The sequence below is a fragment of the Berghia stephanieae genome, chromosome 3 (genome assembly GCF_034508935.2).
Source record: "Berghia stephanieae isolate SIO BIC M18660-M18661 chromosome 3, UCSD_Bste_1.3, whole genome shotgun sequence".
Classification (NCBI taxonomy): Eukaryota; Metazoa; Mollusca; class Gastropoda; order Nudibranchia; family Aeolidiidae; genus Berghia; species Berghia stephanieae.
The window spans coordinates 30,533,842-30,561,334 of NC_088362.1; the positions used below are offsets into that span (position 1 = coordinate 30,533,842).

Below are 27,493 nucleotides of genomic sequence, written 5' to 3' on the forward strand. Positions count from 1 at the left end.
TACTTCAGGATGGCAATGTTGTGAGTTTCTTAGCCAATGGCATACTGTCTATATTGATAAAGAACTGAATAAATGTGTATGGAAGCTGCCAGACAAAGTAAGAAAGAAAAATACAAGAAAAAAAAAACATCCCAAAAAATCAGTCGACTTCGAAGTCTTTCTTGCTTTGTCTGGCACCTGTCATACACCCTTATTCAGTTCTTTAACTTACACCGGTACTTGGTCATTAATTTCCTGTCAGGCAGCCCCAGAGACCAGCGATCACATCGTCCTCCACTGTCCAGTCACTAAACTTGAAGGTGGCTACGAAACCATCCTTAGGGCGGAGGAGGACTTAAGAAGCTGGGTTGACGAAATACATTTGGAGTGTAGCCATACGCTACTACTCCTACTACATTAATTTCCTAATTAAATAGCTTCTATATAGCTTGCTAGCAGCTTGGTATCACACATAATTGAAGGTAAGACGTCCCTTGACTTCTGTAATCTTAAAGTATTTTTTTTAAATGGCATTCTGAAAATTAGTTTGGCATTTTAAGTTTATTTGGAGTTTAGGCCTTTCCGCTGATATCTTATTTATTAGTCTCTAATAGTATGTTTTCCTAAAAGCTCTAAAACTATTTTAGTTTGAGTTGATGAAGAACATATTTGCACAAAGGTGGAATTGTAGTTATGAATTTTGTCCTTGTTTATTCATAATTACCGCTTTAAAATGGCTACCTTAAATTTTATTTTGAGAGAAACAGAGAGAGAGAGAGAGAGAGAGAGAGAGAGAGAGAGAGAGAGAGAGAGAGAGAGAGAGAGAGAGAGAGAGAAAGACATAAAACAATTACACTTCTCAGATATTATGGACTATTTATATACACGCAGTTCCATTCATAACATGATTAAGACAAAGAAGAATTCATCAGGTGTCATTTCAGACGAAAATACTCTACTCGATATCGACTGCGTTGCTTTATATGGCTTGGGTGATATGAATAAAAGATATTGATTTTTAAATTCTTTTTTTTTTAATCTGAGAAGTCTTTCTTTATCTTTTTTTTCTTTGCCCTACCAACTGAACTATCGGACACCCCCCCCCCCCCAACCACCACCACCACCACCGTCAATTGTCAATGATACAGAAATGTTTCCACTTGAAACGGCAGGGCACACATTTATTGTAATGTTGTTGGAGTTAAGTTTCTTGTAATCGATTACATTTGTGCTACATCTTTCTCATGCTCGACATCTTATTTTTCTGCACTCTACCAGCTGAGCTATCGGACGCCCCCCTCCCCCCCCCCCCCCCCCCCTTGCCAATGATACAGAAATGTTGCCGCTTGAAACCGCAGGTCACACATTTATTGTAATGGTGTTGGATTTGAGTTTCTTGTAATCGATTACATTTTGTGCTACTTCATTCTCATTACTCGTCGTAGTAATCGAAATAGAAAATTGTAGAGATCGAAGAAAAAATAAATCAAATACATTTTCTGGAAATCCTGAAATTATCCGGAATTCAATTCCGTCCTTATATGTCCGATCACGTCTTCCATTTCTGGTCTATGCGTTCGCATTGGTCACGGATAAAATTGTTTACCTAATGTTATTATAGTGAGGAGGAAATGCCTCTTCCGTTTTGCTAGTACCTCCGTAATCTGTAAAAACACATATTTAAACATTTGACCAGAAAACTCGTCCTTTAAATATTGGTCAAAATTAAATGACCCTCATCTTGGGCAAAAAACTCTTCGACGAAGTCCCGGGTTTGAGAGTTTTTGCCAAGATGAGAGTCATTTAAATCGATTGATATTTGAAGACGAGTTTTCTGGCCAAAATGTTTTAATATGTGTTTTGTTTGTTTTTTTCCCCGAGTACGATAGTAGTGGTTATCTGGTTTCTCTGGTATCTGTTTTATAAATAGATTTTCAAATAATTTATATCCGGGTTTTGTAGTGAGATTTAATGTACTTTTATTTTAGTGCGATGTGTTAGATAAGCTCTGTGAGGACTTGAGGTACGACACTCGCCTTCGGACCGATAGGTGTCTGGTTCTAGCCCCCGCTCTGGCCAGTGTAATTCCGAGTCGATTTTTGAGGCTGCTGAGAAAATTCGGAAAGATGCAGCAAGCTCTGATTCGAGATATGAGCCAAAATTTCAAGATAAAATGTTTTCCATATCAACAAATTTTATTCATAAAAAAAAAATATCATAACTTGGGTTCTAACAGACATAGAAAGAAAATTTAAAGTGGCAAACATTTAAATGGGCTGTACGGAACAATGTTTACCCTCAACCCCATTTTATTAAGGGAGTCCCGATAGCTCAGTTGTAGAGCACTACTCGCCTCACACACAGAGGGACCACGTTCGATCCCGGTGCATTCGAGATTTTATCTGAACTCACACCCCCCCCCTCACCCTGCTGTCTACCAAGCAGTGAATGGGTATCTGAGTCTGTTAGATTTGGCGGAAAGTAATTTGTGATAGACTACGCGTCCTATCCAAAGGTTAGCAAGTAATTGCTATTGTCCGTTTCACGCTATAGAAACTGGGATAAACTCCGGCTCCAATGGCTCAATGGCTTTGATGGGCTACCTATTTATTAAAAAAAAAATAATAAAGATGTTATTATGTGTGTTGTATTAAATAAGGCCAGCATTTCTTACCTGGCCAATACAAGCTTAATACCGTTTGAATATCTAGCGGCTATGTGGTCTTGTGGCATGACAATCGCTTTCGGGTCGGAAGGTCCTGGGTTCGAACCTCGCTCGGCGCAATGTTGATTTTCTTGGAAAAGGCGGCTCTTTACTCACATTCTCTAACCGTACTAGCTCAGGTAAAATGGTGTAAAATGAGTAACTGGTCGTTAACAGCGTTTTCTCTGTCGGTTAAAAATAAGTGTAATATCGCCTAATAGGCGTCATCATGTCTCCTATTACATATTAAGTGTTGCTGTTGGTAGGGGATCCCTTTTAAAAGCGCTTTGAGCACATTTAGTAGATATTGCACTATATAAACAAAAAGCTAAAGATGAGAGATTTTGCCTAGCAGAAGGTCGTATTAATGGGTCGATCGATATTTAAAGGACGAGTTTTCTGGACAAAATATTTTAATACGCGTTTTCCCCACAGTGCGACAGTGTAAGCAATTTGTTGATCTGGGATCTCAGCGTTACTGGGTTTTTTAGTCTTAGTCCAATACTGCCGTACTCTGGAAAAAAAACATATTTAAAAATTTGGCAAGAAAACTCGTCCTTCAAATATCGATCGATAAAAATGACCCTCGTCTTGGCAAAAACTCTCAAAACCCAGGACTTTGGCGAAGTCCCGGATTTGAGAATTTTGCCAAATAAGAGTCATTTAAATTGATCGATATTTAAAGGACGAGTTTTCTGGCAAATTTTAAATATGTTTTTTTTCCAGAGTAAGGCAGAATAGGTATTATAGAACTCTTAACGTTTTTTTCTTTACCTAAACCAGGCATTGAAGTGTAAAGTGGAAAATTTGTGTTTGTCGGTCGTGTTTCATAGATATACATCTGTACTACCAGATCGCTTGCGATGTACGTTTAGCACGCGATACGACGCCATTCATACTTGAGGCAACCTATACCGAAATGGGAGTGGCGTGTTGGGTTTTCATTCATTTGTTATCAAAACAGTTTTAAGGAGACAATGGTCAACATTGCAAATCACAAAATGTTTATAATATTATACACCTAACTATTGCAATTTACATCTCCGTAAATTAAATATTCATTTGTCTTTCATTGTGTTTAATTCATTCTGTGTGGGGTTGGGTGTTTTTTTTTTTTTTTTTTGTTTTTTTTTTTTTTTTTTTTTTTTTTCTTTTTTCCCTTTGTCTATTTTTTCATTTATTCAAATATATATCTCTACTATATCTTCAAATCTATTCTCTCTATATATATCTTCTCTCACATCTTCTCTCTTACTACTCATCATATCAGGGGTCATAAAAGCAAAGTCTCCTTAAATTTTTATTTTATTTTTTTTATTTTTTATTTTATTTATTAATTTTTTTTTTTTTTTATTAATTAAATTTTTTATTCATTTTTTATTATTTTTTTTTTAATTTTTTTAATTTTTTTTGGGGATGGGGGGGGGGGGGTTGTTTTTTCGGGGGAATTTATTATTTTTTTTATTTTTTTTTAATTTTTTAATTTATTTTATTATTTAAATTATATTTTTTTTTTATTTGGGGGGGGGAAGGGGGAAGTTGGAGTGGTTTTGGTGGTGTAGGGATTTGGTTGGTGGGGGTGGTGTTTGTGGGTAGTTGGGGGGGGTTGGGGGGGTGTGTAGTGGTAGGGGAGGTGGTGGTGTGTGTGGTTTAAGTAGGGGTTAATTTTAATTATTTTTTTTTATTTTTTACTTTTATTTTTTTTTTTTAATTTAATTTTTTATTTTTATCTTTTTGGTTTTCCCCCAATTTTTTAAAAAAAAATTAAAATAAAGATCCTATCCTGTGTCAGAGTGGGGTTTTTAAAAATGCGCCTCTATGTAGTTTTGTATTATGACGACGCGGGGTTAAGGGGCCAGGGTACTCTTTTTTACCCGGGGGGGTTGAGGAATGTGAGTAAGGGTTTTTTTTCCAAAGGTTCCCAATATGCGTCGAGCGGGGCTCAAAACCCGGGGGAAACCTTCCGTTCCGGAAAGCGAGGGGTTTCCACAAGCCCAAAAGGCCTTATTTCTACTACTATGTGCTACTTACTACTACACTACAAACTACTACTACACTACTACACTACTTATACTTTTAAAAAGACTATTTTAAAAAACTTCTGTTTACTACTGCTGCGCTGCTGCGCTATTTATTTTATACTCCTCCCTTTACTACTACTATTTACTACTCTATACTACTATACTACTACGTACTACTACTACTACTACTACTACTACTACTACTCCCATTTATCAATAATAAGGGGGGGGGGGGGGGGGTTTGCAGTGACGAAACCAACAGAAACCCAACAACAACAACAACAAAAAAACAACAACAAAAAAACAACAAAAATTTAATAAAAAAATAAAAATAATTAAAAATTTAAAATTTAAAAAATAATGATAATAAAAAATAATAATAATAATAATAATAATAATAATAATAATAATAAAATAATAATAATATAATAAAAAATAATAATAAAAATTTAAAAAATTTAATAGCACGTCATTTTTTTGGGTTTTTTTTTTTTAAACCCTTAACTATATCCCTCTTACTATTATTCCCTTTCAAATAAGGCGAAAAAACCCGTAACAAACACAAAATACACCTCACTTTGCCCCAAGTTATGGCGGCCCAAAAAGAACAAGTTTCGCGTGCCCCGCCCGGGTTTAATTTTTTAGGAGGGGAAAAGTAACCCCGCCAATTCTCGCAAGCGATTTTGGTGTACCCGGTTTTTGTATATCTATGGTCGTTTTTTAAAGTAGATGGGGTTTACGTAAAAAAAACCGGAACCCGTGCGGGTGGGGTAAAAGCAAGGGGGAAATTTACTACTCTTTGGGACGGGGGGGAAACCTTTTAGAAAAAATTCATTTGTGCCCCGCAGATTAATTTAGGGGGAAATTTGTTAAAAAGGGTTTTAATCCTGGTAAATTCAATTTATATTTTTAAAAAAAAGCATGAGCGGGGGGGTTATTTTTTATTATTATTATTATTTATTTTTTTTTTTTATTATTTTTTTTTTTTATTCTTAAATTAAAATTTTAAATTTTTTTATTTTTAAATTTTAAAAAAATTTGTTTTTTTATTTTTATTTTTTTTTTTTTTTTTTTATTTTTTTTATTTTTTATTTTTTTTTTTAAAATTTTAAATTAAAAATTATTTTATTATTTTTAATTTTTTTTCAAAAATTAAAAATTTTAAAAATTTTTCCGTGTCGGGGGGTTAAAAGGGAAGTACAGGGGCCTTTTTTAACCCCAGGGTTTTTGGGTTCTCTTCCGGGGAAAAACAATATCGCCTAATTAGGCGTCATGTATGCCCCGGGCCTACTTTTTAAAATTTGTCCCTTTTGGTTTTTAAAACCCCTTTTGAGCACTTTTTGTGGTTTTTGCGCTTTTTTTAAAACCCTTTTTTTTTTTTTAATTTGTTTACTAGTCGTCGACGGGCCTTTTGAATTTTTTGTTTTGTGACCTGGGGTTTTTAGAAAGGGTTGATCCTTGAAAAATTTCGTTTTAAAAGTTTTATATATATAATATTATATATTTTTAAAATATTATATTATATCTATTATAAAATTTATAATATTATATATATATATTTTTTTATGACGGGTCCCCCCCGGGTTGTCGGGGTTTTACTGACTTTGCTTCGTCCCCAAAAGGTACCGAGTTCGACTACCCGTTTGTCGTGTTGCCCCCTTTAAAAAAAAGTCGCCCCACATTTGGGAATTAAATTTCCCTCGTGGGGGGGGGGGGACCTACCCCTCCTCTAAGTTTGGGTTTGAAAATTGGCCGGCTTTGTCCCAGAAAGGGAGGGAACGGGGGTATGCGAATCGACTTCGGTGGGGCCAGGACTGCCAAAGGGGAAAGTCCCGTTACACGGTGGGGTCAAAATTTTCTGCCCAATTTTGTCCACCCTGGGACAAAAACCCCGAGCGGCGAGCATCTGTAAAAAAAGTGTTTTTGGGGACGATGCTACCAGGGGGTTTGCGACGGTGCCCCGTTTTGGGGGGGGGACTTTGCTTTTGGGGTTTCGATCGTCCTAACATTTTTAGGGGACCCATAAGAGGCTGCTGCCCAACTTAGGTCACTTTGGGGGCGTGGTTGTTGGGGACCCCGGGGTTTCCCCGGGCCCCCCCTTTGGGGAATTAGACATGGAGACAAATTCCCCTTTTGTTGTTGAATAAAGGGAAATTTTTTAAATTTTTTTAAATTTTCATTTATATATTTTTTAAAATTTTTAAATAATATATATATATATTTATTTTATAAAGGGTTATAATAAAAATATATATATATTATATAAATATATTTTAATAAATATATATATTGGTGTTTTATTTTGTAAGGGGTTTGGTTTTAAAGAATCAAGCGGTTTTTTAAGAGAATTTGGGCCACGGAGCCGGGTTTATCCTGATTTTATTTTGCTTTAAAAAGGGATAAATAACGTTTACTTGTTTCCACCCAAATTTGGACGGTAACTCATTCATTTCCAAATAAAAAATTTTGCTCTTTTAAAAATTTGGGAAAAAAATATATTTAAATGAGCATGAAACAGATTATTTTTATTAAAACTATGTTTAAAACATGTGAATAAAAAAACCCTTTAAAGTTTTTTTTTAATACGTTTAAATAATTTTCCCCAGAAAAATTTAATAAATAGGCTGGGTGAAAGAAACCCTGGCTAAAAAAAACGGATATTAGTCGGTGTTAGGGTTGGTGATTTAAATCTATCTTTTAAAAGATTTTCCCCCAGCCCTACGGGACCCAGTACTAAAAACCATGCCGAGTGTATTTGGGTGTTTGTAAATTAAAAATCTCGACTTTCCCCCGGGGGGGATCGACATCCCCTCATTTTTACGCCTGAAAAAAAAAAAAAAGGCTTTTATATAGGCAATATCACAAAAAACGTGCTCAACAAAATTTTAAACCCGGGAAAGAAGGGAAAAGGCCCCCTTTTAGAGGATATTGAAATTTTTTTGGGGACAGAGAAAAACACGTTTAGGGCCCCAAAAGTAATCTTTTCCCACCAGAGTACGGTGGAAAAAGCCTGTGATTTTAAAGAGCCTTATAAAAGGGGACCAACTATGCCCCGGGAGCGAGGCTCGAACCCGGCCCCTTCCCGACCCGGGGAAAGCGATTTTTAATTTTCATCCATTAAAAAAAACCAAACAAATAGCCCCCCCAGAAGGGGTGTTTTGGTGTGTTTTTTTTTGGGTTGGGGGGTTTTTTTTGCGGGTTTTTTCTACCAACTGAGCTTTTGGGACCCCCTGGAAAAACGGTAAAGAAAATATTAAAGGGGAGGTGGGGGGGGGGGGGGGGGGGCCAAGGGGCCCGGAAGTCGTTAAAGGTTTTTGCACTGTGGGGCCCCGGAAAAATTGGTTCCCGGGGGTTCGACCCCGTTTCATTCACTTTCGCCCTTTTACCTTGAGCAAAGATTATTGCCCCCCCCCAATTTTTCCCCTTTATTTGGAAACATGGGGGGGAAATCCTGTTAATCAGACATCTTGTTTGATAAATTATCTTTTTCCCTTTCATGGAATGCCTTGGCGGCGAAAATTTTGGGGGATTTTGTGGGGGAAAAGGGCGTAATTTTTAAAAAAAATTTGGTGCTTTTTATAAAAAAAAAATTTCCCTTTTTTTTAAACAGTAGGGAAAAACATTTTAAATAGTGGTGTGTGTTTTGTTTTGGTGTGTGTGTGCGCGCGCGCGCGTGTATATGTTTATTTTTCCCGTAAATAAAAAACTTTTTTAAGGCCCAAAAAACGATTCCCGGGTATATTTTCAGGTTTGATCATTGTGACCCAACGTTTAAAAAACCCCGGTTTTTTTTCAATCGAGGTTTTGGGGATGCTTTTCCGTTGATTGGTATTGTAAATAAAACATGAGATATAAAGGGAAATTTTTTAAACCTTTTTGGTCAAAAGGGGGAAAAAAATTAAAAATTTTCGTCATTAACAAAAAAGGAAAAATAAAAAAAAATTAATAAAAAACCAAAAAAAAAACCCCCCCCCACCCCGCCCCCAAAATTTACGAAAACAAACAAAAAGCTTTTATTGGGAGAAATATCCACTTAAAGTGGTCAAAGTGATTTACAAGGGGTAAACTGACCAACAGAAAACACTTTTAACATAAAGGGAACGAGCATGAGGCCTCTTAGTGGAAATTCCCATTTTTTTTTTGCCCAGCGGAGAAACCTCTTTTTAAAAGGGGGGTGCCCTTTTACACCTGAGTACGATGAGATAATGAAAGTACGTAGGGCACATTTTTTTTTCCGATAACTCGTGAATCTTTTAAAGTTGACATAAAACCCCCGGGTTTCTGTTGTCCGTTTCACGCTCTAAAAACCCCGGGGATAAAAATTTTCCGGCACTTGGCCCCTATAGCTTGAAAGGAGGGGGGATTACTTGTTTTTTTTTTCCCCCCTTAACATAACCCCGATTTGCGACAAATTGGGGAACAAATGGAGAGTTAAAATGGGGGACGTCTTCATGGGAAACCCCCACGCTGAGACAAAAAAGCAACTTTAAATTCACCCCTTTGGAAAAACGAGTTTCCAGAAATTTTGTTTTCCCAAGATTCCGGCGAAGCCCCGTTTTTGAGATTTTTTTGAAAGATGAGGGCCCTTTTAAAAATCGATCGTATTTGAAGGAGGTTTTCGGGCCAACTTTTTAAAAAAGGGGTTTTTTCCCAAGGTACGGAAGAGATGGTGGTTAATTTTTTAAATATTTTTGGTTTTGCTCAAAAAAGGAAAGGATTACTTGATTTTTTTCCCCGAAAAAAAAACCCCGATTGGGCGACGATTGGCTAAAAAATGTGGGTTTAGTTAGGTCCCGTTTTCCCCCGGGGCCCCACGCTGAGAGGGAAAAAAAAAGCAACTTTAAACACCCCTTGGAAGACAAAGACCCCAAAGAGACTTCCAGAAATTTTGTTTTCCAAAAATTCTTTTGGTTCCCGGGAAAAAGTACAACACAGAAATGTCCCCATCATGACCACCGTGCTCAGCTTTGCTTCGTACCCGGGAAAGGTCCCAGAGTTCGTTTCACCCCCCGTGCTGCGCGCTTTTGGGGCCCTTGGGATTTAATTTCACCTGGGGCCCCCTAGTCCTTGGGGGCGTTGCACTGCGGCAAACCCGCCGGGGTTTTTCCAGTTTTTCCCTTGGAATAGATCCAAGGGGCAATTTTCCCCTTTGGGATAAATTAAGGCAATTTTATTTCTTTTAATTTTTTTATAAATAAAAAACATGTATGTGATTTGTGTTGGGAGTGTGGGAGTGTGTGGGGTGTAAGTGTGTTTTTGAATGTGGTGTGAGATTTTTGAGGGGGCGGGAGAAAAAGGAGGATAGAGTTTTTGTTTAAAAGGGTTAGTTTAGATGTTTGGAAAAGATAGATGATAGATAGTTTGATTTTTTTGATAGAAGCCAATTAGATAGATAGTTGGATGGGTAGTTGAGGGGATTTCAAAATTTTTTCTTAGTTTCCCATTAAAAGAAGATAGACGGGGGGGGGAGTGAGGGGGGGGGAGAGGGGAGGTGAAGGTGGGAGGAGAGGGAGAGAGAATTTTAAAACTGGGGGGGTTGGGGTTGGAAAAAAATTTTGGGGGGTTTTTTTTTAAAACCCGGTTCCCCCCCCCTGTTTAAAAAAAGGGTTTCCCTTGCACCAAAACCAACCATGGGGAAAAATGGAAATAAAGACCCGAAAAAGGGTGATAAAATTTTTGGCCAAAAACAAAAAGCAAAAAAGGAAAAATACAAAAAAAAATAAAAACTTTACAAAAAATCATTTTGCCTCGGGGTTTCGATTTGTTGGGTTGTTTTTTTTTTTTTTCTTATATTTTTTTTTCTTGCTTTGTATGTAACCTTTCATACACCGTTTGTTCTTTATCTTAAAACCGGTGTCTCCCTCCTTTTTTTTTTTTTAATCAAAACGAACAGAATCCCCAAATAAATTTAAAAATACAAAAATTAATCCAAAAATTTTTTTGCTTTTTGTGCGGCTTTGTAAAAGTGTGGTTTTGGACACTCGCTTTGGATCGCAAGGTCCTGGGTTTCGAGCCCCCGCGCTCGGCGCATAGTTGGGCCCTTTGGGAAAAAGGGACTCACTTTCTTCCCCGAATTAAAGGGGAAAAATGAGTCCCTGGCCTTTAAACCCGCAGGGGTCTTTGCCCGGGGAAAATTGTAATATGGGCCAACGGCGTCATGTCCCGCCCAAAAATTAAAAAGTCGCTGTTGGCCAGGGTGCCAGGGGAAAGCGCTTTTTAGCACGTTTAGTGGATATTGTCTATATAAAAGGTTCAATATAAAACATAAAAGGGGAAAACCAAAAACATTCCATGGAAAAGTTCATCATAAATTGAGGGAAAATTTTAGTGAAAATTTATTATCCCCACACAAATGTTGAGGGTCAAATAACAATAACAAAGAGTAGCTTGAGGGTCCCCCACATACATTCTAAGTAGTATGCGCTTGGAAAGGGAGAACCAAAAAACATTGCCACCCGGAAGTTTAACTTTCCCAAAACACAAAAGGGTGTTAACCCTGATTATTTATAGTTGGGTTTAATACATTTTAGTGGGGAATTCCCTTTTAAACGCGGATGGCAAAAGAAAATAACAAAGACATGATGACGTAACTTCATTTTTTCTTAGTTCAACCCGACTAATAACCCAATTAAAACCAATGAGCAAAAAATTATTCGGGGAGAAAAAGGGAAAAAAAAAACAAAAATTCCCCCAACCAATTAAAATTAAACCCCTTAAAAACCCTATTTTGGCACGTTTAATGTATAAAATCTGGGGTTAGAATTTTTCCCTTTACCCGGGAAAAAAAAAACCATTTTTAAAAATTTTGGGGCCAGAAAACTCGACCTTCAAATATCGATCGATTTAAATGACCCTAATTTTGGGGAAAAAAACTTAAAACCCGGGGGACTTCGCCGAGGGCCCCGGGTTTGAGAGTTTTTGCCAAAAATGAGGGTCATTTTTAAATCGACCCGATTTTAAAGGGGACGGTTTTCGGGCCCCAAAAATTTTTAAATAAGGGGTTTTTTTTTCCAGGGGGGGCCGGCAAGGGGTCTTTAAAATTTTTTTATATCTTTGTTTGTGTTAAAATTTCCTCCCCAAAATTTTAAATAACAGTGTGGAAGGTTTTCCGGTAAAACCCAAAACCCCGGGGAATTAGTTTAAATTGTTGGGTCCGTCCCCCCCAGAAACCCACCCGCTTGATTGTAAAACAAAAAAAAGGGTTACTTTTTACTTTTCAGTTTGGTTTTAGAAATTTTATTACCGGGGTCCTCGTTTCAAAATTTTTAAAAAGTCAAAACATGATCGATTTAAAATGTTTTCCCCTTTCGGGGAACACTTTTATGCTCGTCAAAAGAAGTTTTTTTTTTAAGGGCGCCCCGCCATTGTTCCGATGGGTTAGAAAGTACAAAGGGGCTAAAGGGCCCCATTACGGGGGAAAGGGACGCGGGGACTGTTAAAAAGACTATTATATTTTTTTTTAAAACTAAAATTGAAAAGAGATAACTCCGAACCCTTAAAAAAACTTTTGGGGAATGATGTGTGATGTATGTGTTGGGGGTTTGTGTGTGTATGCGCGCCGTGTGTGTGTGCGTGTTTTGACGGAGGGGGTGGGTTTTGGCAGAGGGGGTTATATCACTTTTTTTCCGACAGGGGACAAATCTCACTTTAAAACCCTGATATGGTGGACGAATTTTGAGTAATGAGTATTTTCCCCCATTGACTAAAATTTCTGCCCCGCTTTGGGGGCAGGACTCGAACCTAGATTTTCTGAGCCGAAGTTTTAGAGGGCCTACTACTAGACCGCACCAAGCCACACAGCCCCAAAAATTTCTTTCGTTGGATCAATTTTGATTTGGGGCTCTAGATTAGCCCTTTTCTAGTTTTAAAAAATGGAATTTAACCCGGTTTTCCTTTAAAATTTTTAAAAAAAAAAAAGAGTTTTTTTAGTGAAAATCCCAAAAACGTGGCTCAAGGCGCTTTCCCCAGAAAGGCCCCCGGACAAAAAGCAACACTTAACGTGTAGGAAGGACCGCGCCTGGTTTTGGGGATATACATTTATTTGGGGGAAGGGGGAAAAGTGTTAACGGCCCGGTGCCAAAATTTTTTATCGATTTAAAGGGGGAGGGCATGTGAGAAAAAAGCCGTTTCCAACGATTTGGGCTATGCGCCCGGCAGGGGTGGGAAACTCGAAACCCGGAACCCTTTCCCATCAAAAGCGAGTTCAGGCCCCCCAAAACAAAATCGCCTCACAATGCCGAACCCTTTTGGGGAAAAAAAAAAATCGAAATTTAAAAAAATTTGCCAGAAAAGCGTTTATCAATAAATACCAAACGATTTGGGTCAAAATTTTTTGGGATACCCGGGGAAAATTTGGGGAAAAAGGGTTTTGAAAAAAAAAAAGAACGAGGGAGGTGACCCCCGGGGGGGGGGGGAAAAACCCTTGCACTAAAATTTAAAAAAAGGGGCGAGAAAGGGGAAAAAAAAACCCCTTTCAACGGGGGAAAGAGAAAAAGGGGGGGAGAGAGAGGGGAAAAGGAGAGAGAGAGAGAGGGGGGGAATTTTTCCGGGGGAGGAGAGGAGGGGAAAAGAGAGAGAGATAGGGGGAAACCCCCTTTTAAAAAAAACCCCCCACACAGGGGTTTTCACACCCCCCCACCCACACACAAAAACCCACATTTTTATTATATTTTTTTAAAAATATATTTTATTTTTTAACAGAAAAAGGGGGCAGTTTTGTCACCCCAAAAAAACACAAAAAACCAAAACACACACCCCCCCCAAACCCAAAAACTACATTTTAGAGGGGAAAAAAAAAAAAAAAGGGGAAAGGGAGAGAAAGAAAAAATTTAAAAAAAATAGGGGAGGGGGAGGAGAGAGAGAGAGAAAAAGGGGGAAACCGAGGGGAGAGGGGGGGGAGGGAGAAAAGGGGGAGAGGAGAGAGAGGAAGGAACACAAAAAAAACATAAGGGGGAAACCCCCAAAATTTACAAAAACAAAAAACAGAGGTACCCCCCCACAAAACAAACATTATATTTATAAAAAATTATATTAAAAATTTATAAAAATATACAGAGAAAAAAAACGATTGTCACACACCCCCCCACACAAAGACACACACCCAAAACACCACACAAACCCCCACACAAAAAAAGAAATACAGTGAAAAGAGGAAAAAAAAAAAAAAATAAAAGGGGAGAGAAAAAAAAAAAAAAGGGGAAAAATGCGAGAGAGAGAAAAAAAGGAAAAGGGGGGGAGGAGGGGGAGAAGGAAAAAGGAGGGGAAAGAGAGGGGAGAGGGGAGGGGCCCAACCAAAACCATTTTTTTCCCCACAAAAAATAAACTTTAAATTTTCACCAGAAGTTTTTTGGGGGGGATGGTGGGGAAAAAAAAGAAAAAAACCCCGGGGAATAAGAAAATTTTTGTATTCGGGAGGGGGAAAAGAAAAAAAACGAAAAAATGTTTTTTAATGAAAAGAAAATTTTCCCCTTTGGCCCGCATTTTTATACCCCAAATTTTTTTAAAAATATTGGGAAAAAAGGGCCCTTTTCAAATCCTTTTCTTTCAAAAAAGTAGGCCAGGAGAATATACAGGAAAAAAAAAGAAAGATAAATTTCCCCAAAAATTTTATTTATATATTATTATAAACATTTGAAATTAAGATGTTTGACTTTTCAAAAGTTGTTATCGAGCGTTGCCCCCCTTTGGGAAACAACCCGTTAAAAAAACGTTTTTTGAAATCAAAAAAAAAATTTTAAAATTTTTTAAAGTTTTTAAAAAGCTCCTTTTATTTAAAGTTGAGCCCAAAATTTTTTTATGGTTTTTTTTTAAATTTTATTAAAATATATTTATATTTTAAAAATTTATTTAAAATATTAAAAAATATATATATTTTTTAAAAATATCTTAAGGGGTTTTTTCCGGGTTTAAAGGGGGTTTGACCCGGGGAAAAAAAAAGTAAAAAAAAAAAATAAAATTCCCCCTTTTTTTTTCCCTTTTGGGGAGAAATTTTTTTCAAAGGGGTTTCTCCAATTTAATTTATGAAAACAAACCCAAAAGGGGGGCACCCCCGGCAGCGCCCCGAATTGGGGCTTTGGGGGGGGGTGACTTGTTCAAGGGCCCCACAGGCGGCCGGTTAAAAAGAATTTGGGGTTTCCCTTTTGGGGGGGGGGGCAAAGGCCCCCCCCCCTGAGGGGCCCCCCTGGGCCCCCAAAAAAAAAATAAAGAAAAAATCTTTTTAAAAAAAAATTTTAAAAAAAGGAATTTCTAAAAAAGTGTGTGTGAGGGGAGGAGAGGAGAGGAAAAGGGGAGAGGAGAGATAAGGGGGGGAAAAGAAAAGAAAAGGGGGGGGAAACAGAGAGAGGGGGGGGGGGGGGGGGGAAACCGGGGGAAAAAATTAAAAATTTTGGGGGGTTTGGGGTTGGGTTTAAAAAGGGCATGGGCGGGGGTTTTTTAATGATTTATTTTGATTTTAATTTTTTTTGTGGAGGGCAAAAAATTTTTGCGGGGAAAAAAAGGCTGGTTTTTTTAAAAAAAAAATACTTTAGTTTTTTTAAAAATTTTTCTACCCCCTTGTGGAAAAAATTTTTTATTGGGCCCCCGGGGGAATTTTTGAAAAACTTTTCCCAAAAACAGGGGGAAAAAAAAAAGTGTGTAGGACGGGGCAAAGGGATTGGCCCCAAAAAAAAAACGGGGGGAAAAAATTTTGTTTTTTTTCGTTAAAAAAACGATCGGGAAAAAAAAGGGGTTTTTTTTAAACCAGGCTAAAAATTTTTATTTGCCAATTTTAGGGGGGGTTTCCCCCCCCCCCCCTTTTTCCCCCCCACCCCGCCCCGGGTTTTTTTTCGGGGACCCCAAAAAGAAAAAGGGGGCCCAAAAATTGCCCCAAAGTAAGCCAGTGTGTCGGGAAAAAACGACTAATGGTTTTGGGCTCCCGTTTTTGGGGGGGACCCCCCCCCAAATTTTTTTGTTTGTTGTAGAAAGTAAATTTGGAAAAGTTTGTGGAGTGTAGAATGGGTATTTGTAAAAAAATAGTAGTAGTATTTTTTGGGTTTTGGGGGGGGTTGTAGTGTTGTAAATAGTAGCCGTATAGTAATTTTAAAAAAATAATAAAAATTGTAAAAAAGGGGGGGAGTGTTTTAGTTGTAGTGTAGTAGAAGTAGTAATTTAATAATAGTAGTTGTAGTAGTAGTAGGTTTTTTTGTAGGGGGGGAGTTGGGGGAGTAGTAGTAAAAAAATTTGTAGTGTAGTAGTTGTAATTTTTTTGTTGTAGGAAATTTTTTTGTTGGGGGGGAGTAGGAATTTTTAGTAGGGGGGTTTTTGGGGGGGGTAGTTTGTGGGGGTGTTAGTAGGGTGGTGGTGGGAGTTGTGTATAGTTGTAAATAGTATTTTTTTGTAGTTTTGTAGGGGTAGTAGGAAATTTGTAGTGTAGTAGTAGTAATTTGTTGTAGTAAATTTAGGAGTGTATTTTTAATTTTTTTGTAGAGTAGTTTGTTGGGGGGGGGTTGTAGTGCTAGTAGTAGTAGTAGTAGGGGGTTTTTGTAGTAGTAGAGTTAGTATTTTGTAGTAAATTGTAGTAGTGGGAGTAGAAAAAATAGTAGTAGTAGTTGTGTTGTAGTTGTAGTAGTAGTGTTGTTAAAAAAATAGTAGTAGTTGTAAAAAAATGGGAGTAGTGGGTTTTGTTTGTAGAGTAGGGTTTTTTGTAGTTGTGTAGTAGTGTCTTTTTTTTGTAGGGAGTAGTAAAAATTTTTTAAAAATAGGGAGTTGTGGTGGTAGTAGGGGTTGTTTTGGGGGGGGAGGGAAAAAATTTTTTTTTATGCTTTGGGAAACAAAAAATCGATCTTTTAATTGGGGGATTTTTTTTTGGCCCCAAAACAAAACTTTTTAAGGGGTTTAAAAAACAAAAAAAAAAATACAAAAAAAAAAATTTTCACCAGGTGCAAAACGTGGGGAACACCCAAATTTAGGGGCGATTTTTGTTTTTTTTTTTTTTTAAATTTAGTTTTTTTAGCGCAATATCCATTTAAAAAGTGCTTCCCCAAAAACTTTACAAAAGGGGGGGCCCCCCCAACAGCAACAATTAACCCCCCCAGGGGGAAATGACGCCTGTTGGGGGGTTTTTTTAAAATTTTTTTTTTTACAAAAGGGGGAAAAAATGTTACCGCCCCCCCGGAAAATTTTTTTTTACACAAAGAATTTTTTTGGAGAATTTTGGGGTTTAAAAAGTTTTTTTCCCAAAGGGGGCCCAAAAATGCACAGGATTTGGGGCCGGGGAAACCCCCCACCCTTTTTCCCCCCCCGGGAAAAAAGGGCCCTCCCCCCAAAAATTTTGGGATTTTCTTTCCAGGTGATGACTAAAAATGCAAAATTTAGGGGTTTTTGTACTTTTTAAAAAAATTTAAGAAAATAACAAATCACCCTCGCAGTGGGGTTTTATTTTGAAAAAACCCCGACACTCGTTTAAAGGAACCCGGGGGGAAGGTACGAACGGGGGGGAAATTAAAAAAGGGTTTTCCCCCAAAGCTTTTTTTGTTTTTAAAAACCCCCCCATTGGACTTTTTCTTATTTTTAAATTCTGTTTCCTAATGAACTTTCCCCCCGGTGACGTTGGGCCCGGAAAATGTGTGTTTTTTTTGTGTGTGCGTGTGGGGTGTGTGGGTTTTGTGGGTTTTGGGGGTTTTTGTGTTTTCACAATTGAATTTAAGAGGTTGATTTAAAAATTTTTCTCTTTTTTTATTGGTTTTTAAAATTTTCTGTTTGGGGGATTTGTTTTTTATTAAATTTTTCAATCAGAAAAAAACAAAAATTTTAAAATCGCCCCCATGACATTCCCCCCAAAAAAACCCAAACTTTTTTTAAAACCCCCATTGGGGGGCAGTGCCCAAAATTTTTAAAAAATTTGGAAAAGGGGGAAAAAAATTTTGGGTTTTCCCAATTTTTTAAAAATTTTTTTTTTTGAAAGAATTTGCTCCCCCAAAAACCCTTTTTTTAAAAATTTTTTTTAAGTAAATCGGGTGATTTTTTTTTATGAATTTTTTGGCCGATATATGGGACTTTTTTTAAAATTTTATAATTTTTTAATTGGGTAACTATAAAAATATTTTAAAGAAAGAAAATTTTTTGATATTTTTTTGAAAAGGGGTTTATTTAATTTTTTGACAAGAAATCATTTTTGACTCAAAATTGCCCCTTTTTAATAAACTTGGCAATATCTCAGTTCAAACCTTTTTTTTGCATCCCAAAGATTTTTTCATTCACTGTAACATTTAAAAAATTTTTTTTGCCCGGGGAAAAACCCCAACAGGGGGTTACGTCATGGGAAAACGACCCCCCGGGTAGACTGGTGGTCGCTGGGGGTTTTTTTAAGCAAAAAAGTAACTAAGATTACACGTTTTTTTGGTGTGGCTTAAAATGGTTTTTTATTTTTTCGGCGAAGGGCCGGTGTTTAAAAAATTGCACTGTGGGCCCCGTAAGTCCCCCGGGTTTTTGGAGTGGGTTAAGGGGAAAAATTTGTGGGGGGGGGGTTTTTTTTGGGGAAAATTTTTTAACCCCCCAAAAAAGCTCCTTTTTTGGCCTTTTGGGGGAAAATTTTTTTAGAAAATTTGGGTTTTAAATTTTTGTTAAAATTCCCCCTTGGGGAAAAACCCGCCGCAAGGGTCGTGAACCCGGTTTTGGGAAAAAAAGGCCGGAATTGAATTCAATAGTCTGAAGTCACGTTTCCCCCCCCCAAAAACGGCCCCCCGTGGTTCTTTTAAAAAAGGGGAAAAACGGTACTTTTTATTCTTTATGCGGCTAGAAAATTTTCAAATGTCTTGATAAAAATGTGTACAAGGGCCCAAAAAAAAGTCAAATTTTTAAGGGGTTTGGGTTTTTTTCCCCCTTTGGGTACGGGGTTTTTTGCTCGTCGGAGGAAAAAAATTTTATAAGGGGCCCCCCAATTTTCCGGGGTAGTTTAGAGCCCCCTTTCCCCCTTAAAACCTTTTTTCCCTTACGAGGGAAATGACGGACGGGGGGTTTTTTGGTATTCCGGGGAAAACAGAGTTTTTAAGGAAAAATATATTATTAACATACCTTTTTTATACTTCCGCCCAAAGTGGGACAAATTTTCTTTGGAAGGGCTCGGGGTTTTTTTTTTCAAAGTTTTTAAATTTTTTGGGGGGGGCTTTTTGGTCTTTTTGGGAAAGATAAAAACCCCTTTGAATCGAAGGTCCTGGGGACGAAAACCCCCTGGGGGTTAAATTGGTCCCCTTTTAAAAAAGGGTTTTTTTTTTTTCACATTCTTTCCCAAAAAACAGGTATTTTTGGGCCCTTGACAGCGTTGGCCCTGCGGGGTTTAAAAAAATTTTTTTTCGCCCAAAAGGGGGCTTTCTCGGGTTTTCCTTTTAATGTTTTTGGTTTTTTCGGGAAAACCCCCCGTTTAAAACGCTTTTAGCCAAAAATTTTTGGATATTTCTTATATAAAAAAATCTATTTAATTTTTAAAACTTCATGGACATCTGCGTATAATAAGTATTTTGCCCCAAATTTTTTATAGATTAAAACGTTCAATTTTTTTAAAAAAAAAAAAAATTTTATAGCGTTTTCAAGGGTTTTAAAATTTGCGCCCATGGGGAAAATTTTTGTGGATTTATTCTGTAAAGGGGGCCGGGGGTTTTTCTATTGGGTTTTTAAATTTTAAATTTTTTTAAATTTTTTAAAAATGGAAAAAATTTTTAACAAAAACTTTTTAAAGACCCTTTGGACGGAGTTGTTTCCGTTTCTTTTTTTAATACAAAAAAAAACGTGTTATGATGTTTTAAGTAACAAAAAGGTGTAATACGTTCCCCGCAGGTTTTCCCCTTCAAAAAACCCCCAAAAAAGAGCGTTTTCCCCTTTAAAAAACCCCCCAAAAAATTTAAAAAAAGCCGAAAAAAAACGATTCAAAAGTATGAGGGGGCGCCCCCTTGGGAAAAGGCGGCCCTCTTGGTTCTAAAAAAAAAAAATCATTAAAAATTTTTTTTTTTTTTCTGGCTGAACTTTTTTATATTTTTTTTGGGTTTTTAATGTGTAAAATTTTAAAAATGAACAAGTTGTGTTTTTTTTCCTTCTAGTTTTCCCTTTTTACTGCCGGAGAAAAAATTTTTATCGGGCGTCCGCCATTGTTCGATAGTTTAGAGCCAAATTATCATGCGGAAATTTTTAAGAATGCCCCCCGACTGTTGAAAAGTTTTTTCCCAAATTTGTTTTTTCAATTCTTTTTTCAAAAGCGCTAAATAAAAGCTCAAGTTTTTTTCAAAATATTTAAAAAATACAGGATTTTTCTTGGAAAATTTTTTTTTTTAATTTAAAAACTAGAGATTTTTGGGGCCCCCGGCCAAAAATTTTAAAAAATCACTAAGCACCCCCGGGGTTTTTGTTTGGAAGGAGTTGCTAAAAAATTGATTCCTGACAGGGGGTTTTCTAAGGGGAAACCCCCGAAAAGGGCCCGGGGGAAAAAAGGGTTTTTTCGTTTTTAAAAAGGGGGATTTAAAAAGTTAGTGGTTTTAGTAGTAGGGGGGGGTAGTAGTGGGAGTAGTAGAGTGTAAATAGTTTGTAGTTGGGGGGGGTAGGGGGTTTTTTTTTGTGTAGTAGTAGTTGTTGGTTGTTGTGTTTTAGTTTTTTGTAGTTGTTGTTTGTTGTAGTAGTAGTAGTGTAGTGTAGTTTGTATTGTAGTAGTAGGGGGGGAGTAGTAGTTTTGGGGGAAATTTGTTTTTAGGGGAGTGGTTGTGGTGGGGTTTTTGGGGGGATTAGTAGTAGGTATTTGTAGTAGTAGTGGGAGTGGGGGGGAAAAAGTAGTAGTAGTTGTAGTTTTTGGGGGGGGAGTAGTAGTAGTTTTTAGTAGTAGTAAATAGTAGGGGGTTTTGGGGTTGTGGGGGTTTTAGTAGTAGTAAGGGGGTTGTAGTAGTGGTAGTAGTAGTTAAATTGTAGTAGTAGTAGGGAGTTTAGTTTGTAGTTGTAGTGGTGTTGTAGTGTAGTTGTAGTTTAGAAAATTTTTTGTGTTGTAGCGTTGTTTTAATGTTTTTTTGTTGTAATAGTAGTAGTAGTAGTAGTAGTAGTGTTTGTTGTAGTTGGGGTTAGTAAATTTTTTGTAGGTAGTAGTAGTAGTGGGTTTTTTGTAAAAAAAGGGGGGGGGAGGATATGGAAAGGGGGAGGAGCTGCAGTGGTGTTTTGGGGGGTGTTTTCGCTCTTCTGGTGAGATGTTTTATGATGGATTTATGATGATGATGTGATTTATGATGGTTTATGTTTTTTTTGATGATGATGAATTGCTCACTGTGGCTATGTGTTTGTGGTTTTTCCCCTCGGGGTTTTTGGTTTTTGGTTTCCCCGGTTCGAGCCCCGTGGCGCATAAAATTTTTTTTTTTAAAAATCTTTATTTACATTTTTTTCACCTTTCTTGGTATAAAAAAAAGGGGGACCTGGCCCGTTTTCTTTTCGTAAAAAAAAAATTTTAATATCCCCCTTTTAAAGGGTAGGTCTTGTTTAAAGTTACCCATTGTTTTTGGTCAGGGATGGTGTAAAGCGTTGGGGTTTTAGGGATTTTGCTTAAAAACTAATTTTTTGGCGTTTTTTATTCCCCTTTGGTAAAGGGGGGACCCCCATAGGGAAAGATTAGGTCCCTGGATGGACCCCCGGTGGAAGTTTTTTAAAAAAAAAACTATAACCAAGCGCCCAAATCAAAATGTATTATTTATTTCTGTCAAACATGTATCATAAAAACGTTATGATTTTTTACAAAATATGAAAATTAATTTTTTTTGGGCGTTTGGTTTATTTTGGTTTTTTTACAAATAACTTCTCCCCGGTGGTCAATCGGGGGCCAATTTTTGCTAATTATTTTTAGGCACCAGACGTTTGTTTGATAGAATCTATATTTTTTCGTAAAAATGCCTAGTAATAGGAAGAAAACGATGGAGGTGGAGTGGACACACTCTTTGAAAGAATGACTCCACTATAACAAAGAACGAATTGGACTGGAACCTCAGGGCAGAAGATCAAAGGGAAGGCCACCGGGAACATGGAGAAGAATTAAAGAAGCTGATATACAGTGAAGTGATAAGATATGGAACAAGTTAAAAAAACTCGCTCAGGATGAAAAGGATGGAAACTGTTTGTCTGTTGCCTATACCCGACCCAGGGTGAAAGGCAATGATAATGAAAATGCCTAGGCGATGAAGACATTTTACGATGCCGCGCAATAGTGTAATTTCTTTTGTAAAATGTTAAATCACATTATAGCAAAACATCAGCCCAGTCTTATTTCATGAGGCGATATAGAGGCGATAGGCGATAGATTTATTCCATGTTCTTGAGCGATATATTTAAAATCTAGACTCCACGCTCCAACGCGGTGTTATATTTTGGTAGATCACCTTTCGAACAGTAAATTAAAAAAAAAAATGACGGAAATATTGCTATTTTAGCCTTCACCGCGAAAGAACAAAAAATATTATCCTTAATAATTTTCTTTTTACAAAATTAACTTATGTCATGGCTCAAAATTTTTAACTTGTGAATTACCCCGACAAAATGCATTTTAGGTAATTTGACAAAAAATTAACATGGGCTATATGAACAATTTTGACCCCCAAACGTTTTTTTAAAGATCAGATTTGTTTTCTATAAATACTTCTTCGTTATGGAATGAATTTAAGAAAGAAAAAAAAACATTGTGAATTTTTAAAAATTATGCTTAAGATCAAGAATAAATAATTCCGGCCATTTTTTGTAATTGCTTTTATCAATCCTTGTCAATTTTTAATCATTGAGATGAAACAATTCACATATATATCAAAATAAATAACAATAACACATAAGATTTATTTTGAGAAAACTGTAATATATCTATAAAAAAAATACACCCCAAAAAAATCCCCAAATTGGGAGTTTAATGCCAAAGAACTCCAATTCAAATCAGCATTAAAATGCCAATAGGGCAACCCTCAGCAGTATGAAAGGTGTCTCAGCTGTGGGCGGTAAATTTGAAGATACACTTGAAGTGTTTCCCAAATTAGGTTCCACGGAGACTAAGCAATTATCCCGCTACCATTTTGGGCAACACTGGTCCTCTTACTCTAGACTCACCTACTTGGCGTAGGGGAAATGATGACTTGCCCTCAAGGAGACAGCATCAAATTAAGAAATTAAGGAGAAGACACCGGTGTAAGATAAAGAACATGAACAAGTATTATGAAAGGTGCGACACAAAACCAACACAAAAATAGAAGAAAAAAAACCATCCCAAAAATCAGTCGACCTCGACTGGGGATCGAACCTCAGACCTTCTGATTACCGGTCAGACGTTGTCTGTCTGATCGGTAATCAGAAGGTCTGAGGTTCGATCCCCAGTCGAGGTCGACTGATTTTTTGGGTTTTTTTTTTTTTTTTTTTTTTTTTTTTTTGGGGGGGGGGGGGGGGGGGTTGGTATATTTTTTTCTTGCTTAATTTGGCACCTCGATAAGACAGGGTGACTCAAAAAGAGAAAAAAAAAAACTTCATTAAAACACCTCTTTTTTCTGCTCCACCGCCCACGTTTTCATCCAAAATTACATCATTGCATCATTCGTGAGGCGTTGAAGAAAATAAACGCAAGAAACCTGTTTTTAAAATACACCAAAATTTGCTGAACGTAGAGTTTCGGGTGCAAAACCCTTCTTCAGTCAGGAACAAAAATAATAAATTCAATTGTTTTTAATATGTTGGCTTGAACCAGACGGGTTCTAAATTGCAAAAAAGTTCTTTTCTGAAGATGTCATAACTCTTTTTGGTTATAGATAGCACGAAGTTGACGTCAGTCTGGTCTTTGTCATTGGTTTTTGCCATCCGCGTTTATGAGTATTTCTCACCAGACTGTATTAACCAGACTATAAACCTTCAATATTCACATGGTTTTTTTGTATTGGTCCGTTATACTTCCGGAGGGCAATGTTGTGAGCTTCTTAGCCAAGCGCATACTATCTATAGAATACTTTTTTACAGCCCACAACTTATAGCAGCTGATATGCAAAAGAGAGTATGGCGTATTTACGAGGTGAAAACAGAGAATGAAAATGTCACTGTGTCAGAGAAGCAAACTTAGGATATCCAATTGATATTGTGTGTGTGTGTGTTGCTGGATTGGTCAGTAGATAGTGCGTCTATTCGATGATGATCTCTCTCTCTCTCTCTCTCTCTCTCTCTCTCTCTCTCTCTCTCCCTCTCTCTCTCTCTCTCTCTCTCTCTCTCTCTCTCTCTCTCTTTCATTCTATCTATCTATCTATCTATCTATCTATCTATCTATCTATCTATCTATCTATCTATCTATCTATCTATCTATCTATCTATCTATCTATCTATCTGTCTATCTATCTATCTATCTATCTATCTATCTATCTATCTATCTAGACCGTGTCAGTTTGGATCCTGAGTTTGGCTCTGACGGCGTGATATTTTCATTCTCTTTTTTCCATCTGGTACTTCTCGAAATCCCTAATTTATCATCAATATATATATATATATATATATAATATATATATATATATATATATATATATATATATATATATATATATTTATATTATATATATATATATATATATATATATATATATATGCAGGATCCACAATTTTTCTGCATTTTTCTGAAGCTTATATCAGCTTAGGGTTCCCGATAGCTCAGTTGGTAGGGCACTCTCTTCACACGCAAAGGGACCGAGATCGATCCCGGGTGCAGTCGAGATTTTTTTTTTCTGATCACTATGTCTACCCAGCTGAATGAGTAGCTGGGTCTTTTTGACAGCAACCAATTGCTATTGTCCGTTTTACGCTATAGAAACCGGGATAAACTCCGGCTCAATGGGCCTAATGGCTCTGAAGGACTACCTTATATCAAGTTTGTAATCATTTTGAATCTTCTTCCCGACGCAGTGTAAATGGCTTTTTTCTTTTGGCGCAAGAGGAGACTTTTTGTAACTAATTTGTTATAACCCTCTCCTTACTAGCCATTTTCAGAATTTTCCCCAAAACGTCATCCCCACGTTACACAAAAACAGACATTTCTTATTCAACAGAAAAGCAACAAGCACATTCTATACATAATATTGTTTGACAATAATATGGGCTCTATTTCAGAATGTCAAGTTTTTATAGCTATAGCAAAAATAATGAAATCTGAATGAGAAAAGTGACGGTTGCATCGTAACAAAATGTGACGATTTTTCTATAGGCGATAAGGAGAGGGTTAAAAACGTCATTAAACATCTTTTTTCTACATCGTCACACAATTGTCTTATCCATCCTACAAAGAACCGGATTGCCCTATGTCATCACGTTGAACAAAAATGTATATATATAGCAGCTTCTAAAAATAGCCCGGCACAGTTAAGGCATAACCCTGTCCTTAATGGACAGCGTGGCTCAGCGGTATGGTCTTTGCTTCGTACCCGAAAGGTACCGAGTTCGAACACCTGCCGCTGCGCTGTATGGCCTTGAGCAAGTCACCTCGCCCTCGCTTAATTTGCGGTGCTGTACTGCGGCTGACGCCTGGGTTGTTCCGGTCTTCCCTTGGAATAGACCCTAGAGAAACATTACCACTATGGGATGAATAAAGGGAATTATTTTGTTATTTTTATTGGTTTTTAAAAATTAACATCCATAGAAAATCGTCACATTGGTTACGATGCAACCAACAGTTTTCTCATTCTGATATCCCATGTACATCACAAATTATAAAGAAAATACTTTGTTTTAGCGATAAAAATTAGACACTGGACAACATTATGATGTATGGAATGTACTTGTTCTTTTTCTGTTTAAGTAGAAAAAAAATCTATTTTTGTGTTGGGTGGGTGTGAAATTTCATGAAAAATTCTGAAAATGGCTGGTAATGAGAGAGTTAAACGAATCTTCATTGGGGTTATTTTTCTCTGAATCAATTTTAAAGGGGTCCGGATAGCTCAGTTGGTAGAGCACTCTCTTCACAAGCAAAGGAACCTAGTTTGATTCCATTTTAAAAAAAGAATTCAGAACCCTCGGTCCATCCAGCAGTGATTAAGTAGCTGGGTTTGTTTGATCTGGCGGAAAGTATTTTGCGAAAGACTAGCGTCCTATGAAAAGTGTAGAAAGCGATTGCTATTGTGCATTTTACGCTGCACAACCCTTGGTGCGGTTATGTGCTCCTGTGGTAAGGCACTCGCTTTCAGATCGGAAGGTCCTGGGTTCGAGCATCGCTCGGCGCATAGTTGAGTCAATGGAAAAGTCTCTTTACTCACATTCTCTCACCGTACTCAGCTATAAAATTAGTACCTGCCCATTAAAAGTGTTTTCTCTGTCCGAAAAAAAATGAAATATCGCCTAACAGGCGTCATGTCCCGTCCCACATGTTAAATGTTGCTGTTGGTCAGGGACCCCCTGTAAAGCGCTTTGAGCACGTTTAGTTGATATTGAGCTATGTAAAAGCTCAATTGTTATTATTATTTGTAAACGTCAGCTCTTTGGACCAATGGATCCGAGGGACTGCAAGGTATCTGTACCAGCAAGTGGAGGCACTGGATGGCAGCGACCAGGCTAAGGTCTAGATCCTGTCATTACCAGGCCACCCTACATCAGTAAGGACTTTCAAACTTGTTCCACATCTACACGTTGCGGTAAAAGAACCGGAAACTGCAGATCATCTGTGTTGAATGTTTTGTTGTGACGAGGCTATCGGACGGGTTTGCGACTGTACACGAGCGCGGAAACGAATTCGCCGCCTGGATAGATTGTCATAATATTATGGTGTGAGATGAAATCATTAGAAGCTGCTGTGATAGGTTTAAACAGTAAACTGTCGTTCTCTGAAAAAAAACATATATTCAAAAATTTGGGCAGAAATCTCGTCCTTCAAATATGGATCTATGGGAAGAAGAGTCAAAATGATAAAAAAACTTGATATAAAGTAGTCCTTCAGAGCCATTAAGCCCATTGAGCAGGAGTTTATCCCGGTTTCTATAGCGTAAAAAATATGGATCTATTTAAAAGCCCCTGATCTTGGTAAAAACTCTAAAATCTGAGACTTGGACGACATGATTTTCCAGCGTATTACAGTTAAATGGTTAAATAAAACAACTTACCGAAACACAGAAGCAGCAAATCCGATATGGCCAAACTGAAAAGATAGAAATTGGTAGTCGTGTGCATGGAGTGAGTTCTGGCGATGACGATACACGTGCAGATGTTGCCGACGGTGCCGGAAATGAAGATGACGGAGTATATGATGGTGAGCAGGATGAGAAGATCCAACTCGCGTCGGGGTGGTCCCATGTCCTTGATCAGGAGTTGACGTATGTCCAGCTGCGTGGTGTTATCCACGGACAGGGCTATGTACAGTGTGGCGTTTGGCGCCTTTATATTGTAAACGGCAGGTGGAGGTGACGGCATTTTCGAAAAAAAAAACAAAAATCACTTTTGATAAATTTCAAAATCAAAATTGAATATGCAGTAGGTCAATGAGAATATTCTTTTTTCCCCGGTTTTATACCTTCGTTTGTTTGTATCTCAGCAAATGCTAAACGTTCTATAGGATATTTCACAAGCGACTGAGAAAATTAATCCGTAGGAAACAGAAATACTTGCCTAAGTCTCCCACAACAAAATTAGAAAAAACATTTTTGTTGTTACCATAGTAACCATATGTCCCACGTGATCGCCCTTTGAAATTACACTTTCTAAAAATGGCGCAGTTTTTGTATAAATAAACTGTCGATAAAAGGGTTGTTTCCTTGTAGGAAATTGATCAGGAAATGCGAACTTGTTTTGTGATGTCTTACATTCTTTT

At 37.3% G+C, this 27,493-nt stretch overlaps 2 protein-coding genes across 2 annotated transcripts in view; one reads left to right on the plus strand and one right to left on the minus strand.

Moving 5' to 3' along the window:
• Positions 1-22,798, plus strand: part of LOC144966886 (pyrokinin-1 receptor-like) — a 119,738-nt gene extending 96,940 nt beyond the window's left edge. Inside the window, exon 3 of the mRNA XM_078903592.1 lies at positions 22,636-22,798. Within this exon, the coding sequence (XP_078759718.1) occupies positions 22,636-22,798 (163 nt within the window). The remainder of the gene's footprint in view (positions 1-22,635) is intronic.
• LOC144967519 (pyrokinin-1 receptor-like) overlaps positions 1-27,414 on the minus strand; it is a 215,208-nt gene extending 187,794 nt beyond the window's left edge. Inside the window, exon 1 of the mRNA XM_078904895.1 lies at positions 26,790-27,414. Coding sequence (XP_078761021.1) covers positions 26,790-27,096 — 307 coding nt within the window. The 5' untranslated portion in view covers positions 27,097-27,414. The remainder of the gene's footprint in view (positions 1-26,789) is intronic.
• Positions 27,415-27,493: the final 79 nt, after the last annotated feature.